The 21,657-nt window shown below is 38.9% G+C and overlaps 2 protein-coding genes and 1 pseudogene across 9 annotated transcripts; 2 read left to right on the top strand and 1 right to left on the bottom strand.

Annotated features, from left to right (window-relative positions):
* Positions 1–1,517: 1,517 nt before the first annotated feature.
* On the top strand, positions 1,518–13,189 carry LOC121746476 (serine/threonine-protein kinase ATR-like). Of its 8 annotated transcripts, none has more exons than XM_042140323.1 (18): positions 1,518–1,864; positions 1,947–2,091; positions 2,417–2,529; positions 2,724–3,055; positions 3,158–3,282; positions 3,676–3,820; positions 4,039–4,608; positions 4,685–4,763; positions 5,002–5,323; positions 5,415–6,668; positions 6,995–10,370; positions 10,451–11,017; positions 11,172–11,795; positions 11,951–12,145; positions 12,278–12,456; positions 12,544–12,618; positions 12,686–12,775; positions 13,052–13,189. In XM_042140323.1, exons 1-15 carry the CDS (start codon positions 1,708–1,710, stop codon positions 12,443–12,445), a joined length of 8,172 nt encoding a protein of 2,723 aa, XP_041996257.1. In that variant the 5' UTR covers positions 1,518–1,707; the 3' UTR covers positions 12,446–12,456; positions 12,544–12,618; positions 12,686–12,775; positions 13,052–13,189. The 8 variants fall into 8 exon arrangements, with proteins under 8 accessions (XP_041996257.1, XP_041996254.1, XP_041996256.1 ...); XM_042140320.1 differs by having other exon boundaries at positions 12,278–12,460; XM_042140322.1 differs by having other exon boundaries at positions 12,278–12,460; positions 13,034–13,174.
* On the bottom strand, positions 12,855–14,843 carry LOC121749220 (pentatricopeptide repeat-containing protein At2g17033-like). Its single transcript, XM_042143808.1, has 3 exons — positions 14,814–14,843; positions 14,057–14,347; positions 12,855–13,976 (listed from the first exon to the last, which is right to left on the bottom strand). The coding sequence occupies exons 1-3, from the start codon at positions 14,841–14,843 to the stop codon at positions 12,906–12,908; spliced, it is 1,392 nt and encodes a 463-aa protein (XP_041999742.1). The 3' UTR covers positions 12,855–12,905.
* A 2,319-nt stretch (positions 14,844–17,162) lies between these two features.
* LOC121747321 lies at positions 17,163–20,734 on the top strand (annotated as a pseudogene).
* The last annotated feature ends 923 nt before the right edge of the window (positions 20,735–21,657 follow it).

Raw genomic sequence — 21,657 nt, 5'->3', positions numbered from 1 at the left:
AATGAAAAAGTGAGGTGATATAGAGTATCTCAAACACATTTGTAACCAACCTTAATAATTTGCTCCAACTGCTCCTCGTTACAATCGATCTTATAGTCCCTATTCAGATTAAACCCGACTTCACTATGACCCAAGACCAACGAAAGAGCACCATAGATTTTCTTTCAAGTATGAATTTTTGAAGATATATGTGGATTTGCTTTGATGTCGTACCTCTGAAACGCAAGGCGTTGAGAGTCTTCGAGCTTTTGTTGGTAGCCATTACGAAATCTGTTGTCGGATTTCCAGCCCAAAGTCACTAGTTCCTTTAAGCTACCCATGAGGCACAACTCCTCTGCTTCAGTCTAGCTACGACGTGTCCGGTCCGACTTCCCCTGCTTCCGCCCACTTGTGGGGAAACCTGCTTATAATGTACTCCCTCCGTCCCTTTTTAGTATAGGCGTTTTATTTTGAGCACTTATTTTAAAAAAATGATAATAAATAGTTAAAGTGTAGAAAATATAAAATAAGAGAGTGAATAATATAGATAAGACTCTTCTCTATATTATTCTATCTCTTACGTTACTTTTTCTATACTTTAACTATTTATTATTATTTTTCCAAAACGGGTGCTGAAAATAAAACGCCTATACTGGAGAGGGGCGGATGGAGTAACATACATTTGCATATACGAACGTATTCAGTCCACTTGGAATGACACACACCGATTTCAAAATAAACAACAACAAATATTTTAATTTCCCCCACCTCCATTGTTGTCTGACATCCAGTTGCTTCCACCGGATCACTGCGAGCTCGCCATTGTGTTCAAATGAAAGCTGGATTAGCGTATAATGTAGGAATGTGGCGAGAAGTGTAGTGGGAATGACGAGAATCAATTTAGGGCAAAGACCACTCCTTATATAATGGAGCTAGGTATGTGGCGGGAAGTGTAATTGGAATGACGAGAATCAATTTAGGGAAAAAACCACTCCGTACATAATGGAGACCAACACGACACAGTTCCCACAAATTTGAGGACAAAATGGTAAATTCAACTTAATACTCCTCAGTGCATAGAAGACACCAAACATCAGAAATGAATTATCCAAATATTTAATCCAATCCATTTTTTTCAATTGTTATAAAACTCCCAAAGGTTGATAACTTCAACCTTGGTTAAAGCCAAAATTATCCAAATAATTAATCCAGTCCATTTTTTCCAAACCAAGCAATTACACTGGTTCTCAAGGTGAATACACCCTACTAGTGGGCGGTTCTCAAGGTGAATACACCCTACTAGTGGGCGGACAGTAGATTAGTTTTCAATAATTTTTTAGCATTAAATACCGTCCAAACGACAATGGAGAAACAATTATAATTAAAAGATAATAATAATGATAATAATAATATAATGAAATAAAACTGAAATACTTGAAAACAAAATACAGTAACAAAAAGTAGAAGGTTACAACCGACTTTTCCTACAAAGACTAATAGTTGGGAGGGAAAACCATTGCACAGTCTAGAGAAACTATTCCAGTTCCACCTCACCTATCACCACACTCGCACACAAATTTCTCTCTCAACGAACACTACTTCCTAGAATAGAGAGAGTTGGACTGGTTTGAGCAAACAAATCTAATGGCGAATTCGTCCACCTCTCTAAACTAGATACGATCAAAACCGAAAAACTGGAACCATTTTGTAGTTAGACCAAACGATTTAATGGCGAATTTGTCGAGCCTGGTGCACGAGCTCCGGGAGCGCATCGCATCATCAGCATCAACTCCTCCGAACAAGCAGCACGACGACGTTTTGGAGTCACGCTTTCGCGCCGTCCTCCCCAGACTTCTCCAAACCTACGTTGTTCCTTCATCGTCTGGTAATTTTTGCATATTTGCTCATTGTAATGGTTGGGGTTTTTTGTTGTGAATTTGTTAAAAAACGACTGAATGCAATGGTAGCCAAGGAGAGAGAGGTGATTGCGGTGCTGAAGCTGCTGTCACACACGGCGAAGAATTTTCCCGGAGTTTTCTATCACGGGCAAGCGAGTGCGGTTGTTCCTGTAATCGGAAGGATTCTGCCCTTCTTTGCTGAACCTGCATTTCGGTAATTAGCTTGAATATTGACATGTTTGTTAATTTTGATTTAGTAGTGGTCGGTTTTATTTAGTGCTGCTGGGGCTGTTTTTGCAGGATTTTGATATTTTTGGGTGTTCAGTGGATATTTTTGGGTGTTCAGTGGATATTTTTGGGTGTTCAGTGAATATTTTTGAAAACCGAGGTTTATCTAATTGTAGTCCGAGATGCTTTGTTTCTTTAGGTTTTATTTCAGTGTTGCTTCAGTTGTTTCCGCAGAATTTAGAGTTTTTTTTGCTATAAATCATCTTGGGGAAGCGGTTTTATTAAATAGTTTGAATTTTGTTTACTGTTAGTCCACGACATGGAGCTATACTGGAGATTGTTGGATCGCTGTTGTCCTTGCTCCGCACAGGTGATCGGGATGCCTACCGCCAGTTCTATATGGATGCTATGTTGTTAACTGAAGGTAAACAAACAGACTGTCAAAATCTCTGCTCCCAATCTGGTTGGTTACTTGTCAGTAGACTGTAATGTGCATTTGAATGCTATTTCTTTCTCCTTTATATGTGATTGTAGTCTTTGTTGTTCTATGATTCTATCTGAAACCACTTGATAATTCTTATATACGTGTTATGGCATTAAACTTTTTTCCCGCTATAGATCTTCTATATGCGGCCCCAACATTTGATGGGAGAAGTTCAGGGGAACCAAAGAGACTGCTGTTGAAGTCTTTCTGTGATTCTTTTGCCAGAATCTCCAAGCACTCTGTCCTTCTTGGAGATGACCCAGGTTGTAATCAACCAGTCACTGGACAAGGAATGTTAATTGATCTTTCGGGAAGAGAAAGATTGCTAGCATTTGCCACATCAACCGTCAAGCTTCTAAGTAGATGCTTAACCGAAGGAACTTTGTATGTTGAAGGGCTTTTGGATGCATCATGTGTTTTGGCTGTCTGCAAGCTTTTGTGCTTTGGAGATGCTGATCTGCACATGGTAAAGTACTGCAAATTTCTGCAGTTTCTATATTAACTCTCTGCATCATATGATTTAATACTTGACTCAAATGCGTAGTCTAACTTCTCAAGTTTTCTGAAGGCATGCTTTGACTTTGCACGCCTCATCAGAGCAGGGAGAAACAGTGAGATAGTTCCTGCTGAAAAACTAATACAATCAATAACAATTATACTAAGTGAAGATGTTGAGGGTGTTCCTATTTTCAGGTATTATTATTATTGGTCATAACATATAACTTTACTTGGTGGCTTATTTAGAAAAATGATCTTATCACACTGATTTATCAGATAGTAAGTTTCTGTTGATTAATAGCATTGGCATGATGTTTTAGCTCATGGCAGCTCAATATTTCTTTTGGTGTTAATGAAACTTAGATTAACCAATGGTATATGATCTACTGAGCTTTGAGCTTATTGTTAATGGCTTTGAAGCCTTCAAATCTTGCTTATAATTAGCTGAGTCATTTTAGATACCTAGCTTTTGGCTATGCAAACACATTCTGAAGATCTGTCTTCCTATCATCTTCAGTATCAACATGGTACCATAGTTGTCTGATGTAGGTTATTTTTCTCATGGCAACATTTTTTTTTTAATTTCAGAAGTGTGGCATATGACTCATCACTAGGAGCATGTCTTCAGGCGTTGCATTCGTGCTGTTCAGATGATGTTGTCAGGTCAACGGCAGCTGATATAATGCCCATTTTTTCTCAGACAATGCTGAAGACTGGCAGCTTGGAGCTCAAGGTTATTAACTTATTATGCACTGTGTTGTCTTTTCTTTCTATGAAATAGAATAATCTATTAGCTTTGGGCTCAAAGTTAACTATGCATTGTATGTGTCTCCGTCTCTCCGTCATGTGGGTGTAGCTTACTTACAGTGACCCTCATGATCAGTTTTATATGCGACTTGTTTAACCTTATAGTTTGGCTGATGTTACGATTCTATGTTTTCAACATTTCAGGCTGCTCTTACCAGTGCATATGTCCGAATTGTGAATACATGCCCCCCTTGTTTCTGGAAGCCAGAATATCTAATTTGTATGCTTTGTTCATCCAAGCCCAATTTTCATTTAATAGGCTGCTTCAAAGTTGCTGTTTCGAGGCTAGGCCCCAATGTTGTTGGAATGATAACAACTCCCAAAAATCATACTGGTCTATCTCTGATCAAGGTTAATAAAGGTGAAAGCTCAAATGGTGAGCGCAAAAGATCCATTCAGGATTTAGAATCATTAGAAACTAAGCGCCAAAAAGTAGATGACATTTCTGGCCCTAAATGTCCTGATGTATTCAAGGCTGTTGGTAGTTTTACTGGTGCAGGGGAAAAAGAATATGCTGATTTTATGTGCTCCTCATTAAATCTCTTACTTGGATTTCTACAACCTCCTGGAGAAAATACTAGTTCATTGGGGACAGAAACTTCCCTTGCAGCTATTTGCATACTCTGTATAGTTTTTTCTGAACATCCTCATGCTGAGCTATCCCTTCGCATATTTCAGCTTATGTTCAACTGGATTTCTTGGATGTTTCAGCAGGTTTGTTTATTTTGTTTTAATTTATATATTTATATATAATTAGATTATGCCATTTTGTAATGTCTAACAAATCTAGCAGGTAGAACAAGGACTTCTATTCCCTCTTGATCTATCCATTTTTCTAGAAGCAGTCCACTGCCTGCTGCTTTCGAGAGGTAATGGAACTAGTAGATGAGCTTAAAACCTTAAATATTAGTCCATAGCAGTGAGAGAGTGTGTGTGTGTTTGATTACTGTTTGAAATCCTTTCTTCTACGCTAACTCTTTTAATTCTTTTCCTCCCTCCCAGCATGTGGCACACTCTTCTTTTATAGTCATTTAACTTAATTTGTCTCCGGTTCATTTCCTTTCATTTTTCTTCTTATTTAACTATCAAAGCTTTCTATTCACTTAGGGTCCTTATCTGAAGAGAGTATGCATATGATCTACGGAAATACTGATGATATTGGGAACATCTTGAGACCACTGCTAAAGCTTCCTTGGGATAATATTCCTTCCATGACAGAATCCCATCCCCTATGGAAGGCAAAATGTTTCTCTGTTCGTGTGCAGTCCAGGGTTGAGTGTATAAGAGAGCATGTGGTGGATCTTGATATTATGGACTTGGGGCTTCAAGATGATGAAGAAGAAGTTAGAATCGAAGCTGTCACTTCTATGCCAGTGATTGTTCTACTCTCGGGGTTATCTGTTCTGCCCCATATGGTCAAAAGGCTGGAGTAAGTGAAGAATGCCTTTGTAGTTAAGATTAGGATTACACAACCGTCTGTAACCTTTTAAATAAAAACATTTTATTTTCTTGTTTTTCAGAATCCTAAAAGGAGATAATAGTGAGCAAGTCAAGAAAACAGTTGTCCTCTCTCTTGGTCGTCTCGCATGCCTGCATTGGTACTACAATGGTTCTACTGCATTTCTGGGAGCTGAATGCAAATTATACTTCACAAAGGATAACAATAAAGAAGACTCACCTATTCATCGTCTGTTGCAAGGATTTTGGTGTTCAAAGTGTGACATGAGTGACACAGTCGATGATGGGTCTTGTTTGGAAGTTCTTTCACCTAGCATGCTCGAAAGTGGTTCTCATTTGATATGTGATTTTATGCATTTGCAGTCTTTATTTTTTGAGCTCCTTTATGATCAGCCATCAGAAGAAGTTCAAGTTGCATGTGTAAGAATAATCCAACGAATCCTTCTGCATGGAACTGAAGATATTTTGCTTAAGACAAGATCTGAGTGGGTTCAGTGCATTGATCTTTTACTTCTTAACAAGAACAAAAATGTGAGACAAGCCTTTGGATCTCAAATAAGTTTCTTTCTTCAGGAGCCTATTTTGGAGATTTTATTTTCAGATAAGGATGTTTCCAACAAATCAAGAGAACAAAGGTTCATGGACAAAATAAAACATGCTTTGGCAGCTGCTGATGAACCTCTGGTTTTTGAAACCCTACTAGAAACTACAGCAACTATCATGAAATCTGTTGATATCCATAGTCAACTATTTCTGTTCTCCCTTATTTTACTGATTGGTCAGCTTGACAGTTCTCATGTTACTGTGAGACTGACTGCATCGAAACTGATTATGAGATCTTGTTACCTACATCACACAGGTGGGCTTGAGGCAATCCTTTCCAAAGTTCTTCATGCCCGAAATGAACTGTATGATTATCTATGCATGAGGCTGGTCAATCAGCGAAAAATGGTTGAAGAGTTTTCAGCAGCTGTTCTTGGTGTGGAAACTGAAGAACTTGTCAAGAGGATGATTCCTGTTGTTCTTCCTAGACTTGTGGTCCTCAAGCATGATAATGACCATGCACAAGCAACATTATATGAATTGGCCAGGTGTTTGAACACAGACATGGTGCAGCTAATTGTTAATTGGCTGCCTAAAGTACTTGCCTTTGCTCTTCATCAAGCTGATGGACAGGAATTAAAATCCGCGTTGCAATTCTACCATGAACATACTGGATCTGATAGTCAAGAAATTTTTGCAGCTGCTTTGCCTGCACTTTTGGAAGAACTTATATGCTTCTCCGATGTAAATGATCCAGAAGAAATAAGTAAAAGGTATGTATACAGATAGCATCAATATAAAATGATTCATGTTATGTTGATACAAAGTTTTGGAAGTCAAATCTATGCCTACTTTTAAGTACTGCTTGAGATATCATCTAAATTTTTCAGCTCCTTGTGGAATCTATAACAGCGGACTTTGTTTTAGTTTCATACTGTATAACCAACTATGCTCTTTTATATTCTATTTACACTTTTTTTTAAATAGTCTATAGAGTACTGGAAGAATTTATATTGATGATCTATATTTTCTTCAGTTTTATTAATTAGTCGACAGAATACTGGAAGAATTTACATTGATCGTCTAGATTTTCTTGCAGATTAACCAGGGTACCTAATATGTTAAGAGAAGTTGCAAGAATTCTTACTGGTAGTGAAGATCTCCCTGGTTTTTTGAGGAACCATGTTGTTGGTTTGCTGAACAGCATTGATAGAAAAATGCTTCATGCAGAGGACATGTCACTACAAAAACAAGCGATGAGACGGATAGAGATGCTGATTGAATTGATGGGCTCCCATCTTAGCACACATGTACCAAAATTTATGGTTCTTCTCATGCATGCCATCAACAAGCAATGGCTGCAGGGTGAAGGTCTCTCTATACTACATTTGTTTTTAAAGAAATTAGCTACTGTCTCACCATCTAGCACTAAACATGTTATTTCTCAAGTTTTTGCTGCACTTGTTCCTTTCCTGGAAAGAGATACAGGGAATTCATCCTCCCATACGAGTAAAATTGTAGAGATATTGGAAGAACTTGTAGTTGAGAATAAGGTCATTTTAAAGCAGCACATTCGTGAGTTCCCTACTGTACCCAATGTACTTGCTCTGGCAGAAGTGAACAAAGTCATTGAAGAAGCACGTGGATTAATGTCTCCAAAAGACCAATTGCATGATGTTGTGGAGGGGTTAAAGCACGAGAATTTGAATGTAAGATACATGGTAGCATCTGAGCTAAGCAAGTTGTTGAACTTGAAAAGGGAGGAGTTCATGGCTTTGTTCATTAAGGAAGGGGATTCAACTTTGGATATCATGAGTTCTCTGATAACATCACTGCTCAAAGGGTGTGCTGAGGAATCAAGGACTTCGGTTGGACAGAGGTTGAAGCTGATATGTGCAGATTGCCTTGGAGCTCTTGGTGCTATTGATCCTGCCAAAATCAAGGGATTTTCCAGCATACGCTTTAAGATTGCATGTTCTGACGATGATCTCATTTTTGAGTTGATTCACAAGCATCTAGCCAGGGCTTTCAGTGCAGCACCAGATACCATTGTGCAAGATTCAGCTGCATTGGCTCTTCAGGAGCTGCTAAAAATTGCAGGATGTGAGCCATCTCTTGAAGACAGTATTTTGGAGCGGACTAAAGACAAACAGCTTATGAAGGTAGGAAAATCTTCTATGTTGAACTGCTCTGATGAGTTTGGTAGGGGGCAGAGATTGTGGGATCGGTTTTCCAGTTATATCAAAGAGATAATAGCACCTTGCTTAACCTCAAGATTCCAGCTTCCCAATGTGTCAGACTCAACAGCTTGTGGATCTATATACCGTCCTTCAATGTCATTCAGGAGATGGATATACCTGTGGATTAAAAAACTAACTGCACATGCCACAGGTTCTCGGTCTACAATTTTCAATGCTTGTCGAGGTATAGTGCGCCATGATGTGCAGATAGCCATGTATCTTCTACCCTACTTGGTCTTAAATGCTGTGTGTGACGGTACAGAGGAGGCACGTAGTGGCATAACAGAGGAAATTTTATCAGTTCTTAATGCAGCCGCCTCAGATAGTAGCACTACTGCTGCTTACGGAAATAATTCTGGGCAAAGAGAGGTGTGTATCCAGGCTGTATTTACACTTCTTGACAATCTAGGCCAATGGGTGGATGATGTGGAGCAAGAACTTGCCCTTTGCCAGCCTCTTCAGTCATCCAACTCTAAGCAGCTGGCAATCAAGTTTAAGGACCAGAATATGGCTCTTCTAGATGATTCAAACCAAGTTCTTGTACAATGCAAACATGTGTCAGAACTCCTTGGTGCAATTCCAAAATTTACCCTTGCTAGGGCCTCATTCAGATGTCAGGCTTATGCTAGATCTTTATTGTATTTTGAGTCCTATGTGTGGGATAAGTCAGGATCTTTTAATCCTGCTTCTGAAAGGAGCTGTGGAGTCTTTGAGGATGAAGACATATCTTTTCTTATGGAAATCTACAGCGAATTGGATGAACCAGATGGCTTATCTGGATTGGCATCTCTACGTAAATCAAAAAGCTTGGAAGACCACCTTTTGATTAACAAAAAGGCAGGAAAATGGGCTGAAGTTTTGACTTCTTGTGAGCAGGCTCTGCAGATGGAACCTGCTGTTCAGAGGCATTCAGATGTCCTCAATTGCTTATTGAACATGTGTCATTTACAGGCCATGGTGACTCATGTAGATGGATTAATTCGTAGGAATCCTCAGTACAAGAAAACATGGTGCACCCAAGGGGTTCAAGCTGCCTGGAGGCTAGGGAGGTGGGACTTGATGGGTGAGTACCTGACAGGAGCTGATGAAGAAGGTTTACTTTATAGCAGCTCTGAGAGTAATGCTTCTTTTGACAAAGGTGTAGCAAAGATTCTTCAGGCGATGATGGAAAAGGATCAGTTTTCGGTTGCTGAGAAAATTGCCAAGTCTAAGCAAGCTCTAATTGCTCCACTGGCTGCAGCTGGGATGGATTCTTATGAACGAGCATACCCATTTGTTGTCAAACTTCACTTGCTCCGTGAGCTTGAGGATTTCAACTCTCTTCTAAAAAGGGAGTCATTTCTAGGAAGGAGATTCAAACTAGATGAACCAGAATTCTTAAGTGCTCTGGAAAATTGGGAATGCCGGCTCAAACTTACCCAACCATCTTTGTGGGCAAGGGAACCACTCTTGGCATTCAGAAGACTTGTTTTTAGTGCCAGTGGTCTTGGTGCTCAAGTTGGAAATTGCTGGATACAATATGCAAAGCTTTGTCGCTCAGCTGGTCATTATGAAACTGCAAACCGGGCAATTTTGGAAGCCAAGGCTGCGCAGGCATCTAGTGTTCATATTGAGAAGGCTAAGCTTCTGTGGAACACCAGGCGGGCAGATGGTGCCATTGCTGAGCTGCAACAGTCTCTTTTAAACATGCCCATTGAAGTTGTTGGCCCTGCTGCTATGTCGTCAATTACCAGCCTCTCTGTGGCTCCTGCGAATCCTCCCCCTTTGCTCTCTGATGCTCAGTGTATGAATGAAAATCCAGATATAGCAAAGACCCTCCTCCTGTACTCGAGGTGGATTCATTATACTGGGCAAAAGCAGAAGGAAGATGTGATAACTCTATATTCTAGGGTGAAGGAACTGCAGCCCAAGTGGGAGAAGGGATTCTTCTACATGGCAAAATACTGTGATGAAGTGCTTGTTGATGCCCGTAAACGGCAGGAAGGCCCTACTGAACAGTCAGTGCGAGTGATGCCATCTAATTCAGCACTTGCATCTAAAAACATAAACTCAGAGCAAAGCTGGTGGACTTATCTTCCTGATGTGCTGTTGTTTTATGCAAAGGGGCTTCACAGGGGCCACAAGAATCTGTTCCAGGCCCTGCCAAGGTTTTTAACATTATGGTTTGACTTTGGGACCTTTTATTATATAAGTAATCAACAGTCCAGTAAGGATATGAAAAATGTCCATTTGAAGGTAATTATGTTCACCAACTAAAATTTAAGCTTTCATTTCTCACTTTCATTATTTTATGTTAATTTCCTTTTCCTTCTTAGATCGAGAGTATCATTAGAGGGTGCTTGAAAGACTTGCCAACCTACCAGTGGTTGACTGTCTTGCCTCAATTGGTTTCAAGGATTTGCCACCAAAATGAAGTAACTGTCCGCTTGGTAAAGCGGATAATAACTTCTGTTCTCCAGCAGTACCCACAGCAAGCCCTTTGGACTATGGCAGCTGTTACAAAGTCTACTGTTTCTTCGAGAAGAGACTCTGCAGCAGAGATCATACAAGCTGCTAGAAGAGGATCCAATCAAGGAGCCTTTAACTCTATGTTCTTGCAATTTGCTGCTCTTGTGGATCATTTAATCAGGTTATGCTTCCATCCAGGCCAATCAAAGTCAAAGACAATCAATATTTTGACAGAGTTTAGTGCCCTGAAGAGGATGATGCCTGTGGAAATTATAATGCCAACCCAGGAATCTCTTACTGTTAACCTACCGTCAGATGATGCAAATCCTGCGGATTCTGGTACATCAGACATCTTTTCACACTCATATCTGCCGACAATATCTGGAATAACAGATGAGGCTGAAATTCTTTCATCACTTCAGCGCCCCAAAAAAGTATGACCTAATCTTGCTGCACTCTTTTTTTCTTTTTTTTTTATGTTGTTTTCTCTCCCCCCCCTTCCTTGTGACTGTTTCTCTTAAGAGGCTCAATATATGTATGATTTGAACTTCACTGGGTTTATGTTTAAACATCATGTATTATTGGCAGGTCATTCTCATAGGTAGTGATGGAAAGCAACACCCATTTCTTTGCAAGCCAAAGGATGACCTGAGGAAAGATGCAAGAATGATGGAGTTCAATACAATGATAAACCGTTTGCTTTCCAAAAATCCTGAAAGTCGTCGTCGGAAGCTTTATATTCGTACTTTTGCAGTGATTCCTTTGACAGAAGATTGTGGCATGGTTGAGTGGGTCCCTCATACTCGTGGGCTTCGACATATTCTCCAGGACATCTACATAAGCTCCGGAAAGTTTGATAAGCAGAAAACAAATCCTCAAATTAAGCGTATCTATGACCAATCACATGGTAAAATGCCTGAAGATCAAATGCTGAAGACCAAAATCCTACCAATGTTCCCTCCAGCTTTCCACAAATGGTTTCTAAACACATTCTCAGAACCAGCTATGTGGTTTAGAGCCCGTACTGCCTATGCACATACTACTGCAGTCTGGTCAATGGTTGGTCATATTGTTGGTCTTGGGGATCGGCATGGTGAAAACATCCTTTTTGATTCTACCACTGGGGATTGCGTGCATGTTGACTTTAGTTGCTTGTTTGATAAAGGCCTGCAGTTGGAGAAGCCGGAGTTGGTGCCATTCAGACTGACACAGGTAACAGGATTTGTTTGTTTTGGCATAACAAGGTCAATTAATGTTCATATTTTTCACTATGGAACATCTTCTTATTAGTAATTTTTGGTGCAACTGTTAGAAAACCAGTAATACCACTTTTGTTTTGATTTGTTTTTTGTTGTTTCTTTATAAAGAACATGATCGATGGGCTTGGCATAACTGGCTATGAGGGCACCTACCTCAGGGTTTCTGAGATCACACTTTCAATTCTGAGGGCTCACAAGGAGACACTGATGAGTGTTCTGGAAACTTTCATCCACGATCCTCTTGTCGAATGGACTAAATCTCACAAATCTAGTGGAGTAGAAGTACAAAATCCACATGCACAGGTTTGAGTCGCTCTCTTCCTTGAGGAGCTCTGTTTGTCTTTTCTCCTAAAAAGATGGCTACCTGGTTACTTAAGTCATGGTTTGACCGAACTAGATGATGATATGTCTATTTCTTTTTGTTTTAACTTTCAGCGAGCCATCAGCAACATAGAAGCACGTCTGCAGGGAGTAGTTGTCGGTGTAGGAGCTGCACCTTCTCTACCTCTAGCCGTGGAGGGACAAGCTCGCCGGCTAATTTCTGAAGCAGTTTCCCTCAAAAACCTTGGAAAAATGTATATATGGTGGATGCCTTGGTTCTGAAATTTGTCTCGGTAGGTATGTATACTTTCTCAAATCTTATCAAGATTTGCGGCTTATGCACTGAAAATATTGCCTCACATTATCAACTTTACATGAAGTTCCATTGAAATGCAACGAAGATGTGTGCTTTCACTAATTTAATTCAGAGATGCGATTATTGCATGCTTCGAGAGGTGAAACTCCATCTTTGCTAACCATACTGCGTAATTTATTGCAATATTACAACTTGCATTCTTTTAGGTGGAGGGGCAAGTCGCCGGGCTTGAACTTGACGAGTGCAACCACTGAATTCAAGTCAGAACCAATAAGGGACTAAAATGCAGATGCAAGGTTCGGATTTGCAAATTTCTGCATTTAATTGAAGGTTTTTTTCCATTAAATGCAAAGAGATGCCGAAATTGAAGTAACTATTAAATTTTTTGTTAAAAGGGAAAATTACATTAACTTGATAAAAGGATTGTCACAATATATGAAGCAACCAGTCCTTGAATGCTTTTCCTTTGCCAATGAAACATCCAATATTCTTCCTATCTATCCTCAATGGGCATTTTGTCCTCATAAAAATTTCTTTCGCCAAACCTCTTACAGGCGATTCTCCTCTTGCAGAGCTGTGCTTCCCACGGCCAGAAACCACCAGAATCTCAGCAGGAGTCATGCAATCCCCAGCAACAAACCTCAGCTTCAGCTCATGAAACCACTGCAGCAGTACGAAATATGCCGTGCTCACATGCATTCCATGCAAATCCAGCTTCAACTGTGACTGGCTACACTCCATCACCTGATCAAGAACAGTCGAGTTCAACAACTCCAGCACCAAACTGGCTTCATCTCCTTCCAAACCATCCACCAGTCCATCAATCGATAGAGGTGCACTCTTGATATCTTTGAGCAGGAACACGATGGTGGGACACCAATTTAGAACCGAATTATAGGTTCTAACTGATAACTCTACGCCTAACCCCTTCATCTTCTTCAGCCATGAAACCATTTCTTGAATCTCACCATGTGCTCCAAATGACGACAGCACCATGTTACAACACACCGTATCCAATCCAAACCCTTTGTTTTCCATCCAAACTATGCTCCTCTTCATATCTTCAAGAAGCCCCTTCTGCCCATATCCATACACCAGCGATCTCAGCTCAAAAGCCGTCACTCTCACCCCATTTCCCACCATTTCTTGCACCACATTCTCAGCCTTCTCAGGATACCCCATCTGACAAAACCCGGCAGCCACGGCTGAATACCCTCTCTGCTTCGTGTAAACGCCACCCGATTGCATCATCAACTTCCTCAACTCTCTACAAGAATCTGCAAACACCCTCTCCGACTTATGCTTAGCATTAGAATCCATTAAATTACAGTAGAATGCACACAGATCCCTCTCTTTCAACCCCAACTTCAAAACTGTCTCACCAAACAGATTTTCTGCCTCTTCAAATCTCTCTTCCTTGTACAGGAAAGCAATCACATCTGCCACCAGCTTTGCATTCCAGCTAAACCACGATTCTCGCTTGATCGCTGCAAACAACTGCAAGCACCCCAACTGTTTGACAAATTGCCTCTACGAAGTAGCAAATGCCAGCACATTTTTTTTGCAAGTGAACTTACCGCAAATGCGACGGAGGAGAGGCGGGGACAGGGATCGGAGGTGGAGAGAAGATGGGAGAGTGTGGTGAGGGCCACGTGCTTTGACGATGAGGCGGCGAATTTCCGGAGTAAGCTGGCAGCGGTGGAAGGCTCTTCTGCGGCGGCGAGGGAGGAGAGAAACCGCTGGCCTTGTTTTGTCAGCGTGCAGCAGACTGACTGTGGTGGGTAGTGGCGGAAGCCGGCTGAGGTTGGTGGGCCGCCAGGTGAAGACTGCCGCCGGCAATCATTGTTGGCGACGTTCTCAGATGGATTCTATCCTTCTATATCATGCAAAAACATTCACATTATTTCTTACTATATCTAAAGATGGATTCTATCCTTCTATATTTATTTACTGGAAGCTGGGCACTATCCCCTCAAAATTGGCTCAATCCAGCCCGAATGACCCATTCGGCCTGAAACTTCTCTACTCTAAATTATTACTCCATATTTATGTGTTTAATCGAGTTAGTATAATTAGGAAAGCATAACTTTTTCAAACATGTCAATCATTTATTAATCGAGCAAGGCCCTTAATTAATTTAAGCAAATTCGATAAATTAACATAATTAGGAAAATTTGACCAATGAATAGGTAAATTTACCTATTAATAATGTGGACCACTCTCTATTAGTACTATTTCCACCATCATTTTCTTTTCTCTCTTTTACTTTATCACTGTACATTAATACAAGGCGATACAAGATGTTTATATCTTGACTTATCTATGTGTTGTTACATTATCTCTATTTTCTTGTTTATTCGACATTATCGCTTCTTTCGACTACTATGCTATTTTGATCGACAAACATCGTATGTATATTTAGATTCTATCACTGTTTTTTTTCCTGATAATATCGCTTCTTTCAACTACTACGCTATTTTGATCGACAACATCATATATATATATATATATATATATATATATATATATATATATATATATTTAGATTCTATCACTCATCATTTAATTCTTTCTAGCTCATTATCATCTATATCTCTCGCATCCTCCTACCGTCCAACGACTCCAATATCGAATATATTTTAGGCTTGAATGGTTGGACCTCGGGTATAAAAATCCCGACTTTGTCATTGACTACTAGACCAACTCTCACCTGATTTGATAAAAACATTCTTATTATCGGACCATGTGGTCGTTGATTAAACTTACTGCAACTTATCTTTGTAGGACATGGAGTAGTAGTATGTTTTTGTATAAACCACAAACTTAATCTGAAGACTGAATCATGAATAGTTACGCTAATTAACTCATTTAACTAATCGGTCCTGTTTTTAAAGCATCACCAATTTATAGGGATAATTACATGTTTCATACAAAATGTTTTACCTTTGTTTCAATTTAGTACAAAAAGTATTAAACTTATATATTTCATACAAAAAGTTTACTTAGTGTTCCAAAATAATACATTCCGTTAAGTCCCTATTAATACCGTTACTTCCAATTACATCATACATACAAAAAGTTTCATCAATATTTCAAATTTGTACAAAAGGTTTTAAATTAAAACTTTCCATTAATTATTTCAAACACAGTTATTTTTAATACTCACATAAATGAAAAACACATAAAAAAATCACAACTCTTCACCATCAAATTAGCGAATTGCATTTTATTGTCGAAACTTTCTCATGTAACAATGGAGAATACAACTGAATCTTTTTCGTAAAAATTGAATATTGACTTATTGACTGTTTGAAGCTAATTAACCATTTTGTAAAAATGAAATATGAACTTATTCTATGTTGTGTTCTATAAAGAATACAATAAAAAATAGAGTATATTGAGAGACATAATTTTATTAAACCACGATCAATTGCTGGAAGAATTGATATCAATTGTGTTTTTTTAAAAATATTTAATGGAATGTATTAATTTAAAACAATAATGTAGTAATATGTAAACTTAATACAATTTGTATTAAATTGAAATAAAGGTAAAATATTTTGTATAAAACATTTAATTACCCCAGTTTATAACATGGTTGTCAACCTTTTTATTCACTCCCGCAATGGCGGATTTCCGCGCTGATGTCAGACCGGCGTGCGCGACGTCTGCGCGGGATGTCCGCCATTGTGCAACTGTTCAGCGGATACGGACGTTCGATACGGACACCGCATGTCCGTGCCTTTCCGCTGACGTCCGTTGGGACGTCAGCCATTGCGTTGACTCCCACGGACGTCGGCGCGGAATTCCCGATTTTTGCATTTTTTTTGTTTTTTGAAAAAATTCTATAAATACGTCTCGTTGCATTTCATTTCATTAGCACCACTTGTTTTAACAAGTTTCTCTCTCTAAATTTCTTTTATATTTCCGTAATGTCTGGTAGTGGTGGTGGTAGTGGTAGTGGTGGTGGTAGTGGTAGTGGTGGGCATTATGAACACATGATGCGGATGATACACGCACGTGTGCGGGAGGCCGTGGAGAGGGAGGAACAAGCGGCTTCGGCGCCGGCGGTGCCTCGACCCATCCATCGTCGCACTATAGTGCCCCGGGATCACCTCGCTGCCCACAGTCGGTTGTACGAGGATTACTTTGCGCCGGAGCCACGGTTTGGGGAGAACCTATTCCGGCGACGGTTTAGGATGTATCGTCCGCTCGTTCTGCGTATCGTGGGCGCTTTGGAGCGTCGATACGGGCCAAAAACAAGCCAATGTTCGACTCCAGAACGATATAATTGAAGAAGTATGACAGCGGATGGGTCGTCGTTGATGGAGTTTTTGATTGTTGAAATGTATTTTTTTTTGTTGAAATGTACTTTTCTTTTTTTTAATTAATGAAAATTTTATTCCGTAAATTGCTTAATTCCGTAAATTGTTAAATTGGTGAATTTGTGATTATTTTTAATGTGGGAAGTCCGTCGAGATGTCCTTGTAGATGTCCGCCACTGTACAGTGGGATGTCCGTATGACGTGGTATCCGCAGTGGGAAGTCCATATGACGTGACAGAAGGTGTTTTTGGGATGTCCGCCGGGACTTCCGCACCACTGAGGATGCCCTTACACCAACTTTCTTAGCGGCCAGCTTCTACGTGTTAATAGAAATTGATGATTGAATTTTTGTTTTCGATTTGTGCCTGAGCTCCAATTTTGTGAATTATCGGGGAACAGGAATTTTCGCTAGGGTTGGAGGTCGATGACGCCGAAGAAGCGACCTAGAATGAGTTTCGACTCGCCGATTGTGGATGTATGGAGACGAGAGCTCGGCCAACTTTCCTCTACAAACTTCGCTAACCGCCTTGCCGCTTCTGAGGTCTTTTTTTTTACTCCTCTACCTTGATAATTTAGCTTCTGTTTTTGTTATCAGTTTCTGTATTTTTTTCACTCAATCGATCTTTGCAGCTGTATATATCTGTAAATGTCATCAATGGTTGCTTTAGATGGAAACTTATTATTGCTCAATAGTTAAGTATCATTTCTTAAACATATGGTTTAATACTTTAATGGCTAACGTATGAGATGGTTAACTGTTGCTATGAGAATGTGGATCACATTTGGAAAATTTTATTCTAGTCTCCGTTACATATGTTCTTTGGAATGAAATGCTACATTTTTTTATTACTACTTGGATGCTTCATGCTTGTGCAATTGCATATCCTTGTTCTCCTTTTAGAAGCATTTAAAAGGATCTTCTCTATTTCGTTGGTTGTTTTTATGCGATAATTGAGCCTTTGAATGGATAGTTTGGCGGCCTCTTCGTTAGGAAAGTTGTTTCAATTCATTGGTTCTTTGTTTTCAGGATCTGGTGATTCGTCTTGATGTCCTGCGAAAACTAGATAACCACTCTGGTAGAGTGAACACACTTTGTTTCAATGCGTCCGGTGATGTCCTTGTATCAGGTTCTGACGATAGGAAGATCATACTCTGGGACTGGGATTCCGGTCGAGTCAAACTTTCTTTCCTTTCTGGTCATCGTAACAGTGTTTTACAAGCAAAGATGATGCCTTACACAGAGGATCGGAGCATTGTTACAAGTGATGCTGATGGACAGGTGATTTCTTTTTTCTCTGTCACACCCAAACCCACACCCTAAACTTTTCATATGCTCATTCTCAAACAAGTAAGTTTTTACGTTCAGTTGAGACATGCTCAGATTCGTGAGAGCAAAGTGGAGACTAAACTGCTTGCAGAACATGATGGGGGAGTGCCCAATATAGCCATTGAACCAGGAAGCCATCGCGTTTTTTACACCTGTGGTGAAGATGGATTGGTTCAGCAGGTGAGTGCGCACTTCTAAAATAGCACTTCTGCATTTTTAGTTTTGACTATAGACCTATCCCTGGTTTATTTTCTCTCTCTTTTCCTGTTCTTATAGTAAAAAATTAGGAACAAATCCTACTATTGCAACAGTTAGTTTTATATCATTATATGCTGTTCTATCCTTATTTATATTCTATTGATAAGCCTAAACATTATGTATCTTGCAGATTGACTTGAGAACGGAAAGAGCTACTAGGCTTTTTACTTGTCAGCCTCTTATCAGTCATACTTTTCATCGTTCTTTATATCTAAGTGCAATTACCATTGATCCAAGAAATCCAAATTTATTTGCTGTTGGTGGATCAGACACATTTGCTCGAGTTTATGACATTCGTAAATGTAAATGGGACGGATCATCTGAATTTGGCAGCCTGTTGACTTCTTCTGCCCCAGTCATTTACTCAATGATAATAGTGTGGGAATAACAGGGTTGGCATATTCTAGTCAAAGCGAGCTTCTTGTGTCTTACAATGATGAGCTCATTTACCTGTTTGCGAAGGATATTGGATTTGGACCTAATCTTCGAGATTCACGTTTTTCTAGTGTTGAGGGCGATATAGAAGCTGCTCCACAGTCATATAAAGGGCACAGTAACTCTGGCACAGTGAAGGGAGTGAACTTTTTTGGCCCTAAATGCGAGTATGTTGTGACTGGATCAGATTGTGGCCGGATTTTCATTTGGAATAAAAAAGGTGGGAAGGTTGTCCGAGTTATAGAGGCAGACGGGTGGGACGTGAATTGTGTTGAGACTCATCCTCATGCTACAGTGCTAGCCAGTAGTGGAATTGAGAATGTTATAAAAATGTGGATTCCAAAAGCCATTGATAACTCCATTCAACCCACAAATACTGACATGGTATGTTTATGTTTTAACAAGGCTTTTACAGTTTTGAGTTTTAACTGTTGTGAATGCATTTTAGTTTTTTCTTTTTTTCCTTATTTGCTAAATTTGGCGAACTTATGTGTTTGTATTTTAAAAGTGATGCTCCCATTGGAGGATGCAGAATAGAACAAGGGGTACAACTATATCCCCCAAAATTAAAACATTTATGCCATACTGTGAGATCATTTTCATGCAAAGAATTTTCTGTGGTCTAGTGGTAGAATGCTGGTTTTGGTCAGCAAATGACTTGTGTTACGTGCAAAATGATGTTTATGGAGTATTATTTTTATCTTCTTTTTTCTAATCTTTTCATTACCTTTCATAGTATAAAATTTATGTTCAAAATTACACTATCCTAACCTTTTCTTTACCTCTCATAATTAAAAGTTTATGTTCAAAATTATATATAAAATTCCAAAATTGTGATTTTCATTCCAGAAATTGTTCGTCTAATTCCACCACCCCTTTAAATTTGTCTATTTTTTTTTCTTAAATCTTTTTATTTGTCTCCCATATGTTCAAAGATCAGTATATAAAATTCTTGTTTTGAATCCCCTCCTACTATTTAACATCCAGTATCCAGAGCCTAGAACTTTTTTTTAACGAAATTGTCTTCCTCGTTCAAATATATTTTCTTCTGATTCTACTATCAAATTTATTGTATAAAATCTTGTCATTCATTTCTTCACTTTGCTCTCCTTTAAATAATATACGATGCAACCTAAAATTCAAAGGATAGGTTTTGAATCTTCAAGCCACTGTGATTATTATTATCGCACCCTAATTATTTCTTGTAAACCCTAATTATTATCGCACCCCCTGACCTAAAATCCTAGATCCGCCCCTGGATGCTCCTAGAATGCATCCCTCTTGACTTGAGATATTCTACGGATTTGGAGGAAGTTCTAACGTTTCCACATTACTTACAGGAAAGGGTCATGAATTTGACGTCTCAAATATTTGATTCCTTGTACGGTTTCAATGACAACAGTGACGAAGATGATGAGTTTGTCTGTTCGGACACTGATGATAGCGGCGAAGAAGATGATGGTGATGGAGAAGACGACGACGATGACGATGAGGAGGATATAGATGATGAAGATGAGGATGATATAGATGATGAGGACGAAGAGGATGAGGACGAAGATGAAGAGGAGAACGAAGATGAAGAGGACATTTCCGAGCGCAGAAGCTAAAGAATTTGAAGTTATTGCGAGAAAAATCTCAAGGCGAAGGTAATTTCTACAGCTGCGCAAGTGAGTCTTGAGTGATCGTGGTGATTAATCTCAATTGGTGATAAAAACTATGATTGATTTTAAATTAGTGTAAATAAGTGGGAAGCCATGTTTTTTGTAGCCCCTTCTGTTGAAGATGAGACGGTGGTGGAAGGCAAAACTCTTATGCTGTGAGGGTGGAGAGAAACCGCTCAACTTGTTTCATCAGCACGCAGCAAACTGGCTGGGATGTCTATAATTGGATAAATGTTAAAATCTTTTTTATATCATATTGTTAGGGTTAAAATTTTAATTTATTACATCCTATTTAGAAGACTTAGACTATAAAAATAAACTCAAATTGGAAATTATAAATAGTTTAGGTATAAGTAGGGGTGGGTAGGTACGGTATACCTTACCGAAACCACCATATCGTATACCTTATCGTAAATTCGGTATGCGAAAAAATCATACCTTTATCTTACCAAAATTTTCGGTATACCGAACTTCGGTATACCTATTTTCGGTATGGAGAATTTTCATACCGATATCGTACCTCATTTTTGGTATGCCGTACCAAAGTTCGGTATACCATACTTTTGCGGTATACCTTACTTTCAATATCAATGAAAATTGAATATTTGAGGTTTTAGAATACTATTTATATTTTATAGTAATTTAAATAATATACAGGGTATTAAATACTAGTATATTTTATTCATATTATATTATATTTCATAATAAATTTTATAATTTAAAAATATATAAAATACTTTATATATTATTATATTCATATTTTACGATATATACCTTAAATTACGGTATATACCGAATTTTGGTATGCCTCAGTATATAAAAATTCATACCTTTACCTTACCGAAAGGTATCATACCATACCGAAAATCACGGTATACCGAAAATTTGGTATTTTCGGTATTTTTTCAGCACGATAAAGCTGGTATTCGGCATTTTGGTATTTTTTCCCCAGCCCTAGGTATAAGACGTACACTAAGGTGGTGTTCGGTTTTCAAAATAAAATAGTACTAAGATATAATCTAAGATAGAGTTGTGAGATTATTTTAGTCATAGGGAACTAATTATCTCATGATTATCCATCTATGATTAAGTTGTGGGATTGAATCTCTTGAACCAAACACATTATAAATTTAATCATGGATACAATCTTGCAAACCGAACACCCAAAAAAT

Source organism: Salvia splendens, chromosome 9 (assembly GCF_004379255.2).
Source record: "Salvia splendens isolate huo1 chromosome 9, SspV2, whole genome shotgun sequence".
NCBI classification, from domain to species: Eukaryota; Viridiplantae; Streptophyta; class Magnoliopsida; order Lamiales; family Lamiaceae; genus Salvia; species Salvia splendens.
Note: the sequence above shows the minus strand (reverse complement) of the source record. Positions and strands in the feature narration are given on the sequence as shown.